This window comes from Actinia tenebrosa, unplaced genomic scaffold (assembly GCF_029948245.1).
Source record: "Actinia tenebrosa isolate PJP-AT-01 unplaced genomic scaffold, QUT_ActTen_1.0 PGA_scaffold0__85_contigs__length_37466705, whole genome shotgun sequence".
Lineage (NCBI taxonomy): Eukaryota > Metazoa > Cnidaria > Anthozoa > Actiniaria > Actiniidae > Actinia > Actinia tenebrosa.
In genome coordinates, this window is record NW_028292569.1 from 4,891,226 (window position 1) to 4,910,857 (window position 19,632).

The 19,632-nt window shown below is 39.8% G+C and overlaps 1 protein-coding gene across 3 annotated transcripts in view; it reads right to left on the reverse strand.

The window, feature by feature from the left end:
• The window catches only part of LOC116292103 (uncharacterized), a 31,812-nt gene extending 14,789 nt beyond the window's left edge, over nucleotides 1-17,023 (reverse strand). The window contains exons 1-23 of one of the 3 annotated variants that reach the window (XM_031699351.2): nucleotides 16,829-17,023; nucleotides 16,425-16,695; nucleotides 16,246-16,305; nucleotides 14,397-14,474; nucleotides 14,140-14,178; nucleotides 13,773-13,848; nucleotides 13,321-13,400; nucleotides 13,155-13,206; nucleotides 12,682-12,727; nucleotides 12,504-12,596; nucleotides 11,579-11,650; nucleotides 11,101-11,182; nucleotides 10,852-10,927; nucleotides 10,390-10,451; nucleotides 9,708-9,790; nucleotides 9,267-9,367; nucleotides 8,441-8,496; nucleotides 8,023-8,114; nucleotides 6,226-6,314; nucleotides 4,891-4,985; nucleotides 4,531-4,599; nucleotides 3,984-4,040; nucleotides 3,047-3,389 (exon numbers count right to left, since the gene is read on the reverse strand). In XM_031699351.2, the coding sequence (XP_031555211.1) occupies nucleotides 3,216-3,389; nucleotides 3,984-4,040; nucleotides 4,531-4,599; nucleotides 4,891-4,985; nucleotides 6,226-6,314; nucleotides 8,023-8,114; nucleotides 8,441-8,496; nucleotides 9,267-9,367; nucleotides 9,708-9,790; nucleotides 10,390-10,451; nucleotides 10,852-10,927; nucleotides 11,101-11,182; nucleotides 11,579-11,650; nucleotides 12,504-12,596; nucleotides 12,682-12,727; nucleotides 13,155-13,206; nucleotides 13,321-13,400; nucleotides 13,773-13,848; nucleotides 14,140-14,178; nucleotides 14,397-14,474; nucleotides 16,246-16,305; nucleotides 16,425-16,445 (1,653 nt within the window). In that variant the 5' untranslated portion in view covers nucleotides 16,446-16,695; nucleotides 16,829-17,023 and the 3' untranslated portion in view covers nucleotides 3,047-3,215. Of the gene's footprint in view, nucleotides 1-3,046; nucleotides 3,390-3,983; nucleotides 4,041-4,530; nucleotides 4,600-4,890; nucleotides 4,986-6,225; nucleotides 6,315-8,022; nucleotides 8,115-8,440; nucleotides 8,497-9,266; nucleotides 9,368-9,707; nucleotides 9,791-10,389; nucleotides 10,452-10,851; nucleotides 10,928-11,100; nucleotides 11,183-11,578; nucleotides 11,651-12,503; nucleotides 12,597-12,681; nucleotides 12,728-13,154; nucleotides 13,207-13,320; nucleotides 13,401-13,772; nucleotides 13,849-14,139; nucleotides 14,179-14,396; nucleotides 14,475-16,245; nucleotides 16,306-16,424; nucleotides 16,792-16,828 lie in introns of those variants that run through there. The other 2 variants (XM_089026687.1, XM_031699352.2) reach the window with 2 other exon arrangements.
• Nucleotides 17,024-19,632: the final 2,609 nt, after the last annotated feature.

Sequence of the window (19,632 nt, forward strand, 5' to 3'; positions counted from 1 at the left end):
CTAAAGCCCACGTTGGCGTGGCTACTCGTGCCAATGCAAATACTACAAAGGATTAACTTCTTTCCCGAGTAGTTCAAATTCACGGACATCCCCGTGACATCAACCCAAGACGCCTGGGTGTATTTTTTCTCGCCTGTATAAGTCGTATAGACACAATCTACTCCAGCTACGTAGGGGTTGTTCATTGCCATATATAATAGCTCAGACCAATGCTTGCAGCTGCTAAGCCGGCTTTTAGTAAGTTATGGTCATATTCCTCGGTAACCTTCTTTACTGGTTTCTTTGGTGGCTTTTCTACATGCGCCTTCTTTGATGGTTTTTCTACGTGCTCCTTCTTTGGCTTCTCCACGAAATGGGGAATGTTCCTAAGAGTGTCAGAGTTCACGTCATTCACCCCAAACTTCATATCCTTAGTAGCTCGTTGAAGTTTGTTGTTGTAACCCACGACGGAATCGGCGTTGATGACCAAATTACTTGGCATTAACCAACAACCAGGACTCAAGGCATAATCCAGTCTAACCTTTGATTGCTGCACCGCAAGTTGATATCTTTGAACTGACTTAGAAATCTCATTCTCGATAACAGCGCTTTCGAAGAGGACAAGGAATACTTGTTGCGTTTCCTGTGACGCACCACTGGCATCTACGATGGGGCTGCGAGTGCTAACCTGTGCTCCTAGAATGCAGTAAACAAAGGCTTCGATGCTTCGATTAATCCTTGCTAGGTTTTTCAGTCCAATGCCCTTTGCGGCAAAGAAAGGCGCCCAAGGATACTTTTCTTTGCTTTCTATGAAGTAAATCAAGTCACCTTTTGACGCTTTACCCCCTAAGTCGGAGAATTCCCATCTGCTAGGATACCCCATACCCGGAGTTTCTATGCTGGCGCCAACATACGAAGCATAGGTGTAAGTCTCTCCTAAACCATGGGCGGCACCCTCTTTGTTGCGAAAATCAGGGTTGGTAAGCTTAAACTCATTCCTTAATCGCTCCCATGCGACTTTGTCATATTTGTTATCCTTCGGCTTAAAGATAGTGTCACTAGGAAGCGGCGCTCCTAACTCAAACAATATCCTACGAATAGTAAAAGCAACATGAAATCGCAGGAAAGGAATATGGAACATATCCGAGGCTATACCACATCCTTTAGTAGCAGCCCAGACAGCAAAGTTTAACTGCTGTGGCCAATACCGCATGTTGGGACCTGATAACCATTCTCTGGATTCTTTCCCTGAGGTATGTTTCATGGCAGTTTCTCTAAAGATGTCTCTGACTTTTATTTTGAAAGTCGTAGGGCCCACGGGGATTTCTAAGGAGGTAACCATCTTAGCAAAGTCATTTGCGCCGCCTTTGTTATCGTAAAATGGGTAATCCTCCGTTGCCGGTAATAAATTCTCTGGAAAATTAGGCTGCCTTTCTTTATGCTCGGGTTTTGGGTTCTTTGGCTCCAAGTCCGCATTGCTGTACATCCTGGAGCCTTCATAGTAAATCCCATCGGGTCTTCTTTCAAACTTACTAGGGTCTGCATGCGGAAACATCTTCCTAAATGCTCTCCAGTTGGCATAATCCCGGTTGTCGTGATGTGGCTGCTCCTCTATGTTATTCCCAAAAGCGTCGTACATTAGTATATAATGGATGTTATACCTTCAGCACCTCAGTTGTACCCAGATGTTCCCAACGAATTAAACGCCGAGAACTTTCGTCTGAATAAAGCGAACTTAATACTGGCTTACTTGGAAGGGCAAGCGAAACACTACGAAGAGGTCAGGAAAAAGTACGCCAGAGCCCGAAGCATACTACATAAAATCGCGATAACTTCCGGCTCCATGTCCGTGGCGTTAACAGGCACTGGCGTTGCTACTTCGCTTACCGGGCCTGGAATAGTCGTTGGCGTTCCTTTGGCCAGCGTTGGAGCCGTCTGCGGCATTGTTTCCGCTGTTACGACAGGCATTATGAAGCAATTGTCCGGTAAGATATCCAAGCACGACACTCATATAGCCCTAGCAAGAGCAAAGGCTAACACCATCGCCGACTTGGTGTCTCAGGCTCTGCGGGATCGCCGCATAGACGACACGGAGTTTTCTTTGATCCTCGCGGAGGAAAAGAAATACGGGGAGCTAAAGTCGGGTAATAAAAAAACCATCGTGAAAGATCTTTCCGAGGAATCTCGCAAAAAGATCTACCAGGAGGCAAAAGAGGAGCTCCAAAGAAAACTCGCTCAGTAGACATCTGCTTTGAAAAGAACGTAGGGGGATTTCGACTGCACATTTCATCTTCTCGGAATCCATCCTAACAGGGGGTGGTTGGGGTCTATTTTGTAAAATATTTCGTAAATTACGTCGGGGTAATAAGGAATATCCTTATCCAGCCGACAGAATAACCACTCGGCCCTTTGCATATCTGGGACATGAGGAATACGCCTACCGGTAATTTCAGACAAAAGATAGGGAATAGCTTTGTAATATTTCCCTAGTTTTAATTTTTTCAATGTCTTTCGTAGACTTTGTGGGGTTGGCTCTTCTAAGTGGTCTATGATTTTCTGCCTTACTTCATCGTCTAAATATACCGGATGTAAACCTTGGATATGACTCATCCAGTCTCGGAAGTATCTTATTCTCTTATATGGGGTCTTCGTACGACCTCCATTGGCGTAATACTGCTCTTTGGTAGCATTTGGTACGGCATTACGAATATTCTTACCACACTCGTAACACTGTGCTGACGTGTCGTCTTCTATTTGCATTTTTTTACCACAACACCAAAAGGGTTCTGGCTTAGGTACGATAACTTTAGGTCTTAGACAAATCACACAGAAGTCATTGGTGAACTTCTTACATTCATGCATCGTATATCCGACAAATATCTTAACCTTCATTTACCATGCCCGGCATAGCAGCAGTAAGGCCCTGTTCGCAATGCCACCCGGCCGCGCAAGACCCCCTGTAGGGCCTCGTCACCCCATACATTTCTTTGTATTTTTTTTTAGTAATGCCGGCGCTCCGCGTGTCCGCCTTACTGCTGCTCCACTAGAGATCACATTCAGTGAAACCTTTTTATGGGAAGTTTTTCTCTTTCCTTCATCCCCCACAGTTCTTTCTGTAGCCTAACAGTGCCTCAATGCACAGACTAACCTAGGGTCCTACACACAGAGTTAATCAATCCAATTGAAGATTATGTAACTCGTATTGTCACATGACATGCCTCATATCTGGCTTGGTGTTACTTATCCCTATCACTAAATAAGGCAGAGTCTAGACCCTTCTTTACCATTGGTCGTGAGTTAGAATAGATCACGATCCTACCTTTTCCTTGACTGATTAACCTGGCAACACAAAGAAACTCGTAGAAATCCACCGTCCCCGAGGAATCTATGTCAACCTCCATCATGGCTTCCTATGGTTAGCATAAAAACATCAACAACAAAATGAAACGTCGATTAAGTTTGTTTGTTTTCTCCCTCTGTTACTTAATCCCCTGTAAAAGACCTCCGCACTTGTTAACCTTAATGCATAGAGCTTTTGATGGTAAATATTTGATATGCGCTTTTTTGCCTGTGTAGTTGATGTCTGGAGTTGCGGGTTTGATTCTTAACTGAACCGCATATGTAAGTCGAGTTTGTTTGTTCTCTCCCTTGCTTGAATGCCGTTTTTCTCCAGTTTCACCAGTTTTCCTCCCTTCATAACAATCGACATGTGAATAGCCCACTTCCGAGATATGCTTCGCTTGTCACGCACAAAGGTTTCAGTATGAGGCTACGTGCTAAATGCTCAGTCATTCGTGACAGGTGGTAAGAATTAATTCAATTTAGCACGTAGCCTCATACTGATACCTTTGTGCGTGACAAGCGAAGCCTATCTCGGAAGTGGGCTATTAAGAGTTATACGCATAGAATATTGAATGTAGTATTAATGTGTAGGAGTGAAAGAGGCGCAAATTGGATATTCGTATAAAAATACACTCATCATAAAAAGAATCGCTTATTATTACCTTAATTTCTTCAGTGGTCGCCATTCTTCCTAACGTGTCTGGAATTGCTCGAAGCAGCTGATGAGAAAAAAGAGTTTGGCCATGGTTTGGCCTGAGTAAGAATCACACAAAATTACAATTGTCAAGCTAACCTTTCTAGTAACTCGAAGTTGCGCATTGTTTGAATAACAACGTTAGAGGTAATGAGAAAAATGTCAAATTAAACGACTTAAAATAGCTTAAAACCATATTATTTTGTCACAAACTAGAATTGCAATCGAAAGTAATTGTCAACATCGCAAATTAAATTAGCCATTATCATGATGACGTCACGTAAAGAAAACATTTAGTGACGTCATCGATCCTATATTACGTCACTAAATATATCAACGCGCGCGAAAAGAAAACACACGTTGCGCACTCGATCGATTAAAAGGATTTCATCTTGCACAGGGGAAAAAATAATATTTTTCAAATAACCATCAACCATCTTCGCTTGGTTCTATTGGTATGCATGTATGAGTGACCTGGTTATGATATATCCTTGTGATAGCTGTCCAATACTCACCTCTTGTGTGTCTAGATGAAAATCTCCGTTCGCATCAAATGATTTAAACTGTGCAAACATTTCTTCAATCTAAAAGATAATGCGATATAGCTGTGAGATTGTGACTTTAAGGTGCCATATGGGACAAAAATCTTTGTTTAAATTCGCTCAACCTTGTCCTGAAACGCCTGAATGCGAGGCTACCGCGAGAGTAAGTTCCATGATGGAAAAAAACAAAAAGTCTTCTTAAAAATTTGTATACATTCGTATTCTGCGCACAGAAATGATAAATGTCCCTCGCTATTTCTCTTCTTCGAAAGGAAGAGGAGTGAATAACTGATGGTACAGGAAAAGGAAGTCCCTCGTGAATTGTTGACTTACTTGGTTTTCTGACCATTCAGGAAAGTGTTCAAGCGTTTCTTTTGTTAAAGGTTTGCATTGCTTCATGTCAACGAGCTGTGGATGAACTCCACTGACTGAAAAACAACATTTCAAACCATTTATTATTAAACAATCAAAGAGGGGATCAAGGATGGCGTAGAAGTAAAGCACTCGCCCTCACCTCTTGGGTCTCGGGTGCCATTTCTGAACTCGAAATCTTGTGTGTAAAGTTTGCTGGGTCCCTCCCTTGATTTCAGGGATTTTCTACCCGGGTTCTATTCTTGAGTTTTCCTCCCTCTGCCAAACTCAAAATGCTAAACTCCAATTTAACGTTTGCATTTACCGGGCCTTGAGTTTGACCAACCCAGAGATTGTTTCAGGGTTTGATCTGTGAGTTAGCTGTGCCCTGACTTAGATCAGCCCAGAGGTTCTTTCAGGGTTCAATCTGTGAGTTAGCCATGCCCTGACTTAGATCAGCCCAGAGGTTATTTCAGGGTTTGATCTGTGAGTTAGCTGTGCCCTGACTTAGATCAGCCCAGAGGTTGTTTCAGGGTTCAATCTGTGAATTAGTCATGCCCTGACTTAGATCAGCCCAGAGGTTATTTCAGGGTTGTATCTGTGAGTTAGCCATGCCCTGACTTAGATCAGGCCAGAGGTTTTTTCAGGGTTATATCTGTGAGTTAGCCATGCCCTGACTTTAATCAGCCCAGAGATTGTTTCAGGGTTCTATCTGTGAGTTAGCCGTGCCCTGACTTAGATCAGCCCAGAGGTTGTTTCAGGGTTTGATCTGTGAGTTAGCCATGCCCTGACTAGATCAGTTCAGAGGTTGTTTCAGGGTTCTATCTGTGAGTTAGCCGTGCCCTGACTTAGATCAGCCCAGAGGTTGTTTCAGGGTTTGATCTGTGAGTTAGCCATGCCCTGACTAGATCAGCCCAGAGATTGTTTCAGGGTTCTATCTGTGAGTTAGCCGTGCCCTGACTTAGATCAGCCCAGAGGTTGTTTCAGGGTTTGATCTGTGAGTTAGCCATGCCCTGACTTAGATCAGCCCAGAATTGGTTGCAGGGTTCTATCTGTGAGTTAGCCATGCCCTGACTTTAATCAGCCCAGAGATTGTTTCAGGGTTCAATCTGTGAGTTAGCCATACCCTGACATAGATCAGCCCGGAGGTTATTTCAGGGTTTGATCTGTGAGTTAGCCATGCCCTGACTTTGGTCTGCCAAGAAGTTTGAGATTGAGAATTCAATCCGTGAAGTAGCTGTCCCCTGGCTTAGATCATCCTAGAGGTCGTTTCAGGGTATCGATAAAAAAATTAGTTTCAAAGAAAAATTTCAGTACCTTGAGCCGATTTTGAACCGCGTCGTCCTTCAGCTGAATCTCCTTTGCCTTCCCTCCATCCGTACAGTAAAGGATGGTTGACATCGATTCTGAAAAAGAAAGACAAATATAATTAGCGTTTTCAGTACACCGACATTAATCGGTTACCCTAGGGCAAATTGAACGCAAAAAACTCAAAGTTCTCTTTCTAGTCGAGTATCTAAGAGTAAAAAGAAATACAAAAAATAGAAATAAAAACTTGAGTACTTAGTATAGTTTTCAGGTCACCCATCCAGGTACTAACCTCCCTCAATCGGGCTTGACATTTTAACTTGGAAGTCAAAGCTAGTTTTTCCCATTGAGCCACGCTTCCAAGACATTAGCATAACAATAGCCGCGAAAACAATTCACCGAATAGACTAGACTTTTTAACATTATATTTTCAACGATTCCGTGCGTGGCAGAGATGCAAGGGATTAGCCGATATGGTCTGGGGGCCGGCTGGTCTCTCCCCTGATGCTTCGGCTAGAACATTTTCTTGCGTAATTCGTACACCCAAGGGCAGAAGGATTTAATCGCCGTCAGGTCCGAAGTCCATACGACGCCTCAGCTCTGCGGATGTCTCGGGGGTATGGCAAAGTGGAATCTATTACTTCCTTTTTATTTTTAATTATTTCTATTGGTAAGATTTAAATCCTCCCTTTTCGTTTTTTTTTTCTTTTTTCTTTTTCTTTTTCTTTTTCTTTTCTTGTGTCTGTGTGTTTTTCTTCCCCGTATTTTTATTGTTTGTTTGTTTTCAAATTGTTCATTTCATTGTAACCCATAAATAACATTTGTAATATTTTTTAGAAAAAAATACTTGATATCTCGTGGCTTATGTTTGATTTCTATGATATCAGCGCAGGATCCAAAAACTTGTACTGTGCATGCTTTCCTTATTTGAAATGCTGGAACATTTCCCTGACATGAACCTTTACTCCACTTGGTTCAGTTTCTCGGTATTTCCCCCCCCCCCCCCCCCCCTTATTGCCATGTTTTCTATTTATATGTTACAGTGAGTACTGTCTACCCAAAAGCATTGCCCAGTCCCCGTGCGACAAATGAGTGCCCAATGCCCACTCGTTTCTGTCAAGGGTCGTTTGAGCATGTAATGTCACTCGACGTCTGTAAAAAAAACATAGTCCGGCATATCATTTGTAAATCAAATTCTAATCGAATCAGCGTGATCTATCTTTGTAGAGAAACTTCAAGCGATTCTCCTAAGCTTAAAAGATTTCAAACGAATTTGTTTCCTCGGCACAGAATACGAACGACTCTCTTCGTGGCACTTTTTCTCAAATTTCTCAGCGTGAGAGACTGTCGGGATCCGCATTCAAATGCCCTGCAGTTTTTAGTCAAGCGAATCTCCTGAACCTTCTGATTTCGATGACGACGTAGGAATTCTTCACATGACGTCATAATTATGAAATAAACTTGTTGACGTCATTATTAAGACTTAACTATTAATTAATGACGTCATAATGGGATCGGATTTTGAGGCAGAAATGTTTTCTGGTGAAAGATTAAATATTTGGTTTTTCATTTCAAACCTTCAAATTTTATCAAAGTCAGGGCTCTGCTAACTTGCTATCAGTTTTAAACCTTAAACAACCCTTGGGCTAGCTGATCAAAGTCAGAGCTATGCTAACTCTCACTTCGAATTGGAATTAAGCGTGTTGGGTTTAGCGGAGGGAAGAAAACCGAACCCAGAGAAAAAAACTCGCCAAGGGAGGGTCTTAACAAACTCATTAGGGATTATTAGGGATTGTTAGACTATACCTGAGATCAGTGTTCTCTACTTCCTCCAGGTGTTTTTCGAGGTCCATAAAGGGTCGAGAGAGCTTCTTCCCCAAGGGATGACCACTCAACTCCTGTCAAACGATTCAAGGTAAGACGTTTTTTGACAATCGTACAACAAGCAACAGTGTTGCTTTGGTTCCGATCACTAGTTATAGCTGAAACGTCATGTTTAAAATAAATCGACGCGTTTTCTTATCCGTAATCTTATATTCAATATCATTCTAAAAGGGAAAGCCTCAAAGATGCTAGCGCTGGTTTGAGTTTGAGTGCAGTGTTTAGTCACTGCAATGGAACTGTGGAGGAAGAGTTTTGGCGTGAACTACGAGCACGACTATAGAGAATGTCAAAGAAACTCGCAATGGTTAAGGAATGAAGGTTAATTAATACTTCTGCTTACCACGTTGATTCCTAGATAATGTGAGGGCAACGTTGCTCTGAAGTCGGAGAGCCTTCCTGTCGAAGAGAGAAGAAGTTGAAGACATGGAAAATATCATATTAACATTTCAAAGACGACGCGCATAATGATAATGGTGAAGACCATGGTGAAGGATGGTGATGGTAAAGAAGGCAATGGTTAGGGCGATCGCTATCCATAGATGATGGTGATTATGTGGTTGACGAGGAACGATAGTGATAACGATGGCAATAAGCCATTGTATTCCTGGTACTGAAGTGTGGTAATGAGTACCAAGTGCTGATGTTCTTTATGTTGATGGTGATGGTACGTGATGATGATGATAATGATGATGATGATAATGATGATGATGATGATACGTGATGATGATGATACGTGATGATGATGATACGTGATGATGATGATACGTGATGATGGTGATGGTACGTGATGATGATGATAATGATGATGATGATGATACGTGATGATGATGATACGTGATGATGATGATACGTGATGATGATGATACGTGATGATGATGATACGTGATGATGATGATGATACGTGATGATGATGATGATACGTGATGATGATGATGATGATGATGATGTTGATGACTGTGATAGAATGATGGCTAATATGCGAGTGATCAGTAAATAACAGTGATGCTAATGACAATGCTGAAGGCATTCGCTGTAAAGATGATGGTAATGATGTTAAAGAGGCTGATATATAATGATGACAACAGCAATCGCGATGACATGCTAGCCCACCTCGTATCGATAATAACGTTGACGGTATTGAAAATGTCAGTCATCCCTGTTCTTACCTTCTTTCACTGCCACATACATCTTGTTCAACATGGACGCAAAGGCCTTCTGGTCCTTGTTGTAGTCCTTGACTGTCAAGTGTTGACGTTCAAGCATTATCCTACAGAAAAAAAATCACACCACATTAAATCCTGTCAACGCGCTTAGCTTCATTTGGACTTTCGAAAGTCTTTTTCCTTGTAATGTGTGTGCTTGGGTAATCCAAAACCCATATTACACATTGAATGGGTAATCTCCCTTCCCTATTCTCCTAGGCCTAAGCCCAAGATTCTTCGAGCGACATCCTTATTAACATATCTTCTCCATATGATTCTTAAGGAATGACGCGTGGTCTAATAGAAAAAACATTACGCTCATTCTAAAAGAGTCTGTTTTCCGCTTTAAATATCTTATAGCGGCATAAATCAAGATGTCATGACATGAGAGCAAGAGAAAGATACCTGAAATCTCGACTAATTCCACTCAGAAATCCAACATAATATTTCTGCTGTTTTTGCAGTTCTCCTTCTGCCACCAGAAGATACTATTTTCAGTTATTTAAAAAAAAAAGGAAACAGATAAAATATTAGTTGCTGATTGTGTAGTTTGATTGTGTTTTATTGTTATTGTTTGTTTTTCTGTTCGTCTGCTGCCGCCATTTTTAGCCCATGGACTACTACTTGTCTATCTGCCGGTCTGTCTGTCTGTCTGTCTGTCTGTCTGTCTGTCTGTCTGTCTGTCTGTCTGTCTGTCTGTCTGTCTGTCTGTCTGTCTTTCCGTCCGTCCGCCAGTCTTTCTTTCTGCTAGTCTGTCTTTCTACTGGTCTGGCTGTCTGTCCGCCAGTCTTTCTTTCTGCTAGTCTGTCTTTCTGCTGGTCTGGCTGTCTGTCCGCCAGTCTTTCTTTCTGCTAGTCTGTCTTTCTGCTGGTCTGGCTGTCTGTCCGCCAGTCTTTCTTTCTGCTAGTCTGTCTTTCTGCTGGTCTGGCCGTCTGTCCGCCAGTCTTTCTTTCTGCTAGTCTGTCTGTCTATCTGTGTGTGTGTCTGTTTGTGTGTGTCTGTTTGTGTGTGTCTGTTTGTGTGTGTCTGTTTGTGTCTGTATCTGCATGTTTTTTGTTTATTTGTATGTGTTCTCAAAGCTACTCACCCTGTCCTTCATGAACAACTGCTGTTTCATTTTCTCCAGTTCACTTTGTGATGCATTACCGGCTTGAATATGAATACGAGAGAAAAATAAATAAACAAACGAACAAACAAACAAATAAGTAATAAAATAAGGATTGATTTTATGTATACTACGCGCGCTCTGATTGGTCGAGAAATATGATTATCAGAGAACTGTGGTGTATCAAATAATAATAAGGGCTTTTCTGATATCATTTACGGTCTCTGAAGTGGGAGAATTATTATAGCAACAAACATCAGTTCAAGAATCTGCGTCCCTAATGGTCCCTAATGGTCCCTAATGTTCCCTTATGGTCCCTAATGGTCCTTAATGGTCAGAGGAACGCACGCGCTGAGCTAGAGGATCATATTGAGGAAGAAAACTCTCTACGACTTAGAATCCTGAGTGAACAAGTAAGATGTTTATTATCACCGTGTATTCTACCTTTACCGTGTAATCTTACAGCACCGTTCTTCACATCCCGTTCCATTTTCAGAAATTTTACCTGCTCACTTAAATCCTAAAGAGAAAAAACGTCTGTTAGGCATTTTTTACCCAGTTGTTAATGTCTACCAAAAAGATTTACCAATGTTCCTGTCTGACACATGATTACTGACTCAATAAGAATGAGACGGGGCCGCCATTTTACGGGGTCATCCGATTATATTAGAGCGTAAGTTGTCTTATTCATACCTGTATTCGTCTGTTTAGTCTTGTTTTGATTTCCTCGTGTTGTTCTTTTACTTCTTTCAGTTCTTTAGTCAGCTGTTCCTCACTAACAATGAAATCATATTCACAAATAAGTATTATCTAGTCTCACTATTTAAAACTGAGAAGTCTCTTTCACAGTTCCCTTTGCCATCTTAAACTAAGGTAGCCAAACACATAAACATATTTTGTAAGGTAGCAATAAACACATTTCAGTTTTTAACACCTTGAAGAATTATTCACTTATCTCTAACATTGCAAGATTACCTCTTTCATTGCAAGCTCACCGTTCGTCTCGCTTCGATATTAAGGCACGACTACCTTTCAAGATGGCGCAGGAAACTGTGATTGGGACTAATGGCTTCCCTACGTAGCAGAGGCTCTTTCGCTCCAGTACTTGTTGATCGCATCAATCCGAGAAGGCACTAGAGCGAGAGAGCCTTTGGGCTACAAATGAGCTTACTTTGAATTGATATCCTTTACTAGTTTGGCTTTTTCTCGTTGCCAAAGACTAACTGTTCCTTCGCGCTGTAACCTAAATAAATAAAAACATAGGAATACATACATGACTGGAATAGGTGCTAATCTCGCAACAAAAAACTACTTGATTGTTAAGCTGTTCTGAGTGCGCATGCTCGATAAAATCCCCAACTAGATCCCAGACCCCTGTTGTTCCCACTGCGCACGCGCAAATACCATCGTATTCTCTAAAATTGTAAAACGATCAAGTCAAAACTGTTATCCTTTTGACGTTGTTCTATTATAACCAATACTATCAAAGAAAACTGCGACTAATTTTGCCCCAGGAGTAGCTGAAATTAATAAATGATGTAGCATACAAATGCGCGCGTCATCTCGATACGTGATTTGTTGACGTCACAATGAAAGTATGATGTCATAGAGAGTGAGAAGACAAAATCTTTCCTTAGCTGCATTTCAACATTTTTCCTAAGCTGTAGATACTTTACGAGATCACTTAATGTTGCTGAACAATACGAAGCCCCTTAGGCCCCGTCCACACATATCCGGAAATTTTTGTATCCGCTAATTTTTTTTTGCGGGTAAGGGTTGCGTCCACACGTGTCCGGAAATTTGTGTATCCGTATCCGCAAATTCTACGAAAACGGATACGTGTGGACGGTGAAAACGATTCGAATACGCTGCGTGTGGACGCAAACATTTTCGTATCCGCAAAAAATAATTTGCGGATACAAAAATTTGCGGATACGTGTGGACGGGGCCTTAAACGTATGGTAGAAAATGCGCAAAGATTATGAAAATTAATTAGGTAAGTTTCGAAATTTTTCTTATCTCCTGCGCAAAAAAATGCAATAGAAAACCTATAAAATACCAAACTTACACAAACGACAAAGACAACAACTACTTACTGTTGTATTTGTCTGGATCTTTCTTCGAGTTGTTCTTCGAGTTTTCGACATGTCGCTAGTACCGTGTTCTTCTCTGTGACTGCATAATCATGGCTAGAACAGCAAACATTAACTGATTCATATTCATTTAATAAGAAATGCGAATCAGACAAAGAAATGCAAAGAACTGAATTCTTACTTTTGTCTCTGATGCATAGACTCGGCTTGTTCTTTCTGCAAGTCAACTGGACAAATAAAATAAAAAACTTGATCAAAATTAGAATAAAGTTAAGGCAGCAGGATAGTTTGCGACGATTCTGCGCGTAAAGGCTTAAATACACATTATCGTCCTTGTTTTACAAGGATAGCACTTAATGGCCAGTAAGCTGATACGCCCTTGGCCTTCATTCCATGATTTAAACAATGACTTTTGTGGAGAGAGGGAAAAAAGAGAACCCGAAGAAAAAACCCTAGAAGGAGAGAACCAACAATTAAATCACGATATGATCATGATAGCGGTGACAGGGGGCGCAGACATTAGCAGCATACATCTCCAGTGCTCCCAAACCTAAATGATCTACAACGCACTCGCTTTACAACATCCCCAATCAGAATAACATTTTCTGAAAGCCTTTTTTGAAACGTTTTCAAGTTAATTATCTTCGTACTTACGTCTTAGTTTGAAGTTTTCCTTTGAAATATTTTCTTCGGCTTCAGATTTTTCCTGCGCACAAAGATATATTAGAGCATGACTACTGAATGGATCTCGACAAACTGGTGACGTCAAAATATCAACTGGAAGTGACTTCATCATTTACCAACCGGAAGTGACGTTTACCTGTAAGTAGTTGACCAGTTGTTTCTTTAATGTATTGATGCTTGTGACTATACCGTTAACCTGCTTGACGTACACTTTATCTAAAAAGAATAAAAGTGCAGTATTCTTAAAATAGAAACGCTGTAACGAAGCAAGCCGCGCGCTGCTCAGTACACGTGTTTTTATTCAGCACATGCAAGATGTCAGATGAAGCCTGGTTGGTTAAGTGACGTGCCTGCTGAGCAAGAGAGTCATACAGTTTGATCCCGCAATATCTTACACGCTTGTTCTAAATATCTGATAAAAATAAGCGCTGAAGGAGAGATGTAGTAAGATGCTCGCCGTTGATTCAACCCGCCTCCCAACTACGCATCCTCCCCTCTCCCCCTTCGCACCGCGCCCTCCCCCCCCCCCCCCCCCCAAGTGCATTCCCTCCTCTGCTTGATATAATAATTTTTACTTGTTTAACTTACCATATTCTGGTATATCTTTTTGTCCTTCAGCCTGGGTTTCCTCAACATCAAATTCCTTCAGATTAGATGCGTCCGACTGAATATCAAAAACAGAATTAGAGTGCATAACTTATGATCGATCCGTAAAAATGTAAAAAATTTGCACAAATTATTAAGTTCAGTAAACCTACAAAACGTTGCGCTAACTTGTACAATTTTGTTAGTTAATGAGTTTCAGTCGGATATATGGTATGCACTCTATCAGATAAACAACAATATTTTGACAATATTTTATAAAAAAATAATTTCTATATTTTATCTTTCGGTATTGCTGTGGTCCGGTTAACTGAAAAGCCCCTATGGGGAGTGCAGGTCAATAATTACTCACCACACATTGCTCTGAAAGTGCTTTGATTCTATCAATTTCCTGATAACCAAATGTAAAAATTAGCATATTTGACTGAAATAATGAAAACTATCTTGCCAGAAGGCTAGTCTTAATACACTAAACTGTATAATTGCCGAGTGTTACGGGATCATGTTTCGGACTTTTATTTGTAAAGCCTGGATGATAGAGTGGGAGAAGTCCCGTCACCAATTTCTGCACCAAATTCTGATTGCACAACAAAGGAAAGTAATTCTTACCAAATCTAATTTTCTCTTGGCAGACTCACTCGTTGGACTTTGGTTAAAATCTATAATCCGTTCGAACAAATCACAGACCTGATAAAAATAAAAATTAATGCGATGTTATAAATGATCGCCCATTAAATGCCTTTCATGGCATTGAATGGCTTTTGTGACACTGCAATGGCTTCTGTAGAATCACATTGGTTTCTGTGGCACTGCAATGGCTTCTGTGGCACTGCAATGGCTTCTGTGGCACTGCAATGGCTTCTGTGGCACTGCAATGGCTTCTGTGTCATTGTACTGGCTTCCGTGGCATTAAAATGGCTTCCCATTGTTTCTCTTGAAATTATTTTTCACAATGTCACACTTTTTCAAAGTCTCATATCAAAAGACAACCAAAAGTAATCATTTTACCAAAACTTCAAAATTTAAACCTTGTCCATGCAATTTTGTAATTCTTGTCTTTAATTTCAATAAACCAATTCTAAGTTATTGTGCAAAGAAGATTACCCCATTAGTAAAATTAACCCAAAACGTAGCGACTGCCTATTTTCGCACATGACCTACCGTCGAACAATACCCCAGTAAATCTATTCATTCCTGTATCCAAGATGGAGTTTAGTAGAAGATTATCGCATTGTTCTACTGCAAAACAATCTAAAGCCAGGATTATGTTATGTAAACCACGATATTCAATGAAAAATAAACAAACTTTTTCAGACATAAATAGAAGTTTTAAAAACCCTTAAAGATCAAAAATCGAAAAAAGCATTTGATGATAAAAACGCCGAAACATTTTTCCAAAGTTTTTGAAAGTTCCATTAATTTCCAAAAAATAATTTCTCAAAAATAATTTTTTATCTTTACGTTAAAGTTTTTAATTAACTTAGTTTTCGAACGAATTAATACTAATATTTTCGCATGTACATGAAAGAAAAGTAAAACTACCCGAAAGGCGAGAGTCGACTGTCGAATTTTTCTTAGATTTTCAAATTCGATCAAACGCGTAAAAAAAACACTGCAAGTATAAATTTTAAATATATATATATATATATGGCTTAAAACTTAAAAAAATAGAGCAATATAAAACCGAGGGCTCAAAATTAACATACACAGTCTATTGACTCAGTCATTCGTATTGAGTGTGAACGCTTGTCGTATCTTGTTTCAGGAAGACGAAACTGAGCGTTTTTTTTTTTTTTTTTTGACGGCAGAATTAATATCATTAAGTCGTCTTCCTTTTCGAAATTATTGTACGATCCCAAAATATCATAAACCTGGCTAAAAACCTCTTTATTTAGTCAAGTAGTTTCTTCATTTGGGTGCCACTTTTTGAAATATAATTTACAAACTGTCACGTTTTGAGAGTTGGTACTGTTGTCTTGGTGCTAGTATTTTGTGTTTGCTCTCGTGGTTAATACGAGTAATTTCGCATCGTCGTTCAAGCGAAAATTTCAAACTTTTTATGTATAACGAATATTTCATCAACGACAATAATTCAATAACTTTAGACTAAAATAAATCGAAAATAAAATGAATATAGTAAGAGAAAGGTTAAGCTATTCTTTACCAGTATGCCGTCAATCTTGCATTTTTTATTACAGAATTTCGAACAAAAAATTCGTGTTTTTTTTAAGTCTTGATTTTTTAAAGCGTAGTTTAGGGCATGATATATAAATAAATGCTAGCCTTACTAAGCAAGGTCGTGTTATGTTGTTCTAATAAAAGGATTTTAGGTAGGAATTATTAGCATAAATATAATGAAGGTTCTAATCCAAGCAGCTGCTACGCTACGGTATCCAAGATAATATTGGTCGTGATCATGATATTGTGGCGAGTAAATGGTCTCAACAACTAAACGCACCTTCGTGAAGTCACTTCTTAAATCTCTGAGCAATTGCTTCAGGACTATATTCTTGTCCTCCTGCAGAGAATAACAAAAACAAAACATAAACACCCCATTATTTTCGGGTCAAAATAATATGTCTTTCACAGAAACGGGAGGATAGCAATTAATGGTATATTTTAAGTCTTGTATCCTACCTTGTTTTTGTTCGAAGACATAATGAACTGAAATCATTTAGTAGAATGGTGGTCGTACATCGAGGTGCTCTTGATCAACCTTTAAGCTATAAAGTCCTTATTATTCGCGCCAAAAACGTGGCAAGATCACAACATCACAGAGAAACAAGTGATAACACAATTCTGTCATTAACAGACTGAGCTTTCTGAACCAAGTCACTCGAATTGGCGAAAATGAAGATCATTCGGCACAATATCATTTGTTTGAGTAGCAACAGAGCTTCTACCCATCCTATATTCAAGAAAGGATTTCAATATTAAAATAATTCGTCACAGATCAAATAAACTTTAGCCAAATCGTATTTGCAGGGAATCTGGTTGTCTATTAACCACTGTTGATTTAATTGAGCGAATACCATAATCACCTGGCAACATGGAGAGACAAGAGTACTCCCGACCTGACAAAAGACAAACAAAAGATGTGTTCATAAAGCTTTCACTACAATAATTTTCGACACGGGTTAGGACAAATGCGTGATTGGCAGGATAGAAAAACTATTTCCTGAGAAAGTTACCTTTTAACATTAATCTATATTAGGGTATTATAGGATTTTGACCTCATTACTTTTGGAAAAGAGTTGAAAAAAGACTCAACTTAGCAGGACTTAATTTTCAATAACACTCAAAATAAAAAACAGAAAATGTTACTTTTCGCATGATTCAGAGATATTGGCTTTTACTGCAGTTACTTATCGAGGCCGAGATAAAACATTTGATTTACTACAGGAACTAAAAAGAGAGAGTCGATATTTGTCAAACGATCATGGCTGTGGACTGCCCTGGCGGCAAACAACTCAATGCGGTTATCTCAATGCTATGACGGAATATTTTTAGTAAAATTAGAGCGATTGCTTTTTTCGTTCAACGAAAAATTATCGCGGGCAAGAATGTTTGTTACTGGTTTGGGCTCCATCTACATGAAGTATGGTTTTCCTGCTATAAAGAATGCTGTTTTTTTTCTTCGCCCCTGGAATAAACCCATGACATGTTCCTAGGGGATAATGGTGATGATGATGACGATGATGATGATGGTGATGATGATGAAGTAATGATGATGATGGTGCCTAATCAGCGGTGGATACAGAACGATTTCAAGGGGGGTTCGGTTATCTAGAAAGGCATTATAAAGTGTCCTTTTCATATTTTGTCTTATTCACCTATTTCAGAAATCGTTGTCGCATTAAAAGCCTCAAGCAACAAGCCAAGACCGCAGAGAACGCCGGTACTTTTAGCTGTAATTAGTTTATTCATGGTGCATTTTCATTTATTGACTTCACAAATTGCTCCAAGCAAGGCTGCTTGAGATGATAATTAGTGTAGAGCTATAGCCACTTGCATGAACCATGAATAAATCAATTATAATTAAAAGTACCGACGTTCTCTGGAGCCTTGGCTTGTTACTTGAGGCTCTTGGTGCGACAACGATCTTCGAAATAGGTGTATATTCTCTAACTCCCGGTTCCTATTACAAACTCCAAGGGGAGTGACTAGAGATACCAAATCTCCCCCCCTGGATGATGATGATAATGATGATGATGGTGGTTATTATCACACCACGATACATATATCATTTGTGACGCTGCTACTGATGCTGTTGCTGCTGCTACTGTTACTGCTGCTGCTGCTGCTGATGATGATGATGATCAAAATGATGATGATCAAAATGATGATGGCGATGAAGATGATGATGTTAATGATGTTGATGATGATGGCGATGAAGATGATGATGTTAATGATGTTGATGATGATGGCGATGATGGATGAATAGACATTTGTTTTTCCATATCCCGCAGTAATATGGCGACAGCGGTATTTCCCGCTGAGAGTCTATATCAAAGGATATCTCAAAACCCCTTGAAGATCAGCGACGAGAATACTCTACCGGTCAATTGACTTGTATATTAAGCTTTATACAGACACAACATAACTCTTATCATAAACCTATCCAAATTCTCGAACAAATTCACAAATGTTTTTATACTTTTATTCTCATCCAACATGTTTTATTTGTGCGGTTTAGTTTTAAACATCCTTTTTCGTTGTATCTTGCTGATAATATGTATTAAATCACCCACATATGGCGTCAATAACTTCTGTGTAATGCTTTTTTATCCCTGGTGATTTTGGACCGAGCTTAGAGAGAGAGGTGAAGAATGGAGGTAAGAAGGATGAGAGGACTGGGTTGATTACTGAGACGCGTTGCATGTCTCCATTCTTCTACGTATCCATATTTCCTATCCTTTCCATTTTGTCTTGCATTTTTTGTTTTGTTTTTACTTTCTTTCACTAATATTCAACCGCTACGATAAGCTCGAGGCAATGGACGCACAAGAAGAAAGGGAAACGAAAAAAAACTAAAAGATTATAACCAACTCCTCAAGTCGGATGTGATATTCCGGCAAACTCGAGCCTGACAAAACAGCCATGAACCGTGAAGTGAAGGAAACGTGTAAGAAGCTGAACCTAAAAGATGATAACAACTCTTATTTCTCAATTGACACGGTTTTCTTTGTTATTCACAAGGCTTTAGTTTTTGTTATAACCCTCAATATAAATGCGAGGTCAATATATAGTCAGTTATCAACCCGGTTAATAACTATACAGAGGTTTCGCATTTATAATGAGCAACATTTGATAGAAAACCTTCTCAATTGATAAATAAAATACTTAATTACCTCGAACGTCGGCAATAAGCCTATACATCCCTCGGGCCTAGTGCCCTCCGTTCTCGGTAATTAACTCTTACATCGATATCCTTCCAGTTAGGATATGATTACTGATGTGGTTAGCATGCGTAGCGGCGCTCTAGGTAGCAGGCTAGTATATGATATTCCGGCAAAGTCGAGCCTCATAAAACAGCCATTGGAAGGCAAACAAGAGTAGAGGAGGAAGCGTAAAAAAACTGATCCAAAAGATGATAACCAACTCATGGATACCCTTCCAGCTAGTATATGATCAGTTCCGGCAAAGTCGAGCCTCACAAAACAGCCATTGGAAGGCAAACAAGAGAAGAGGAGGAAGCGTAAAAAAACTGAACCTAAAAGATGATAACCAACAAGTCATCGAAATCATTACAGATCGGATATGATATTCTGCCAAACTCGAAGAAAAGGAAATGGGGAAACTGAACACAAAGATGAAAACCAACTTATTCTCTGCTCGGATATGA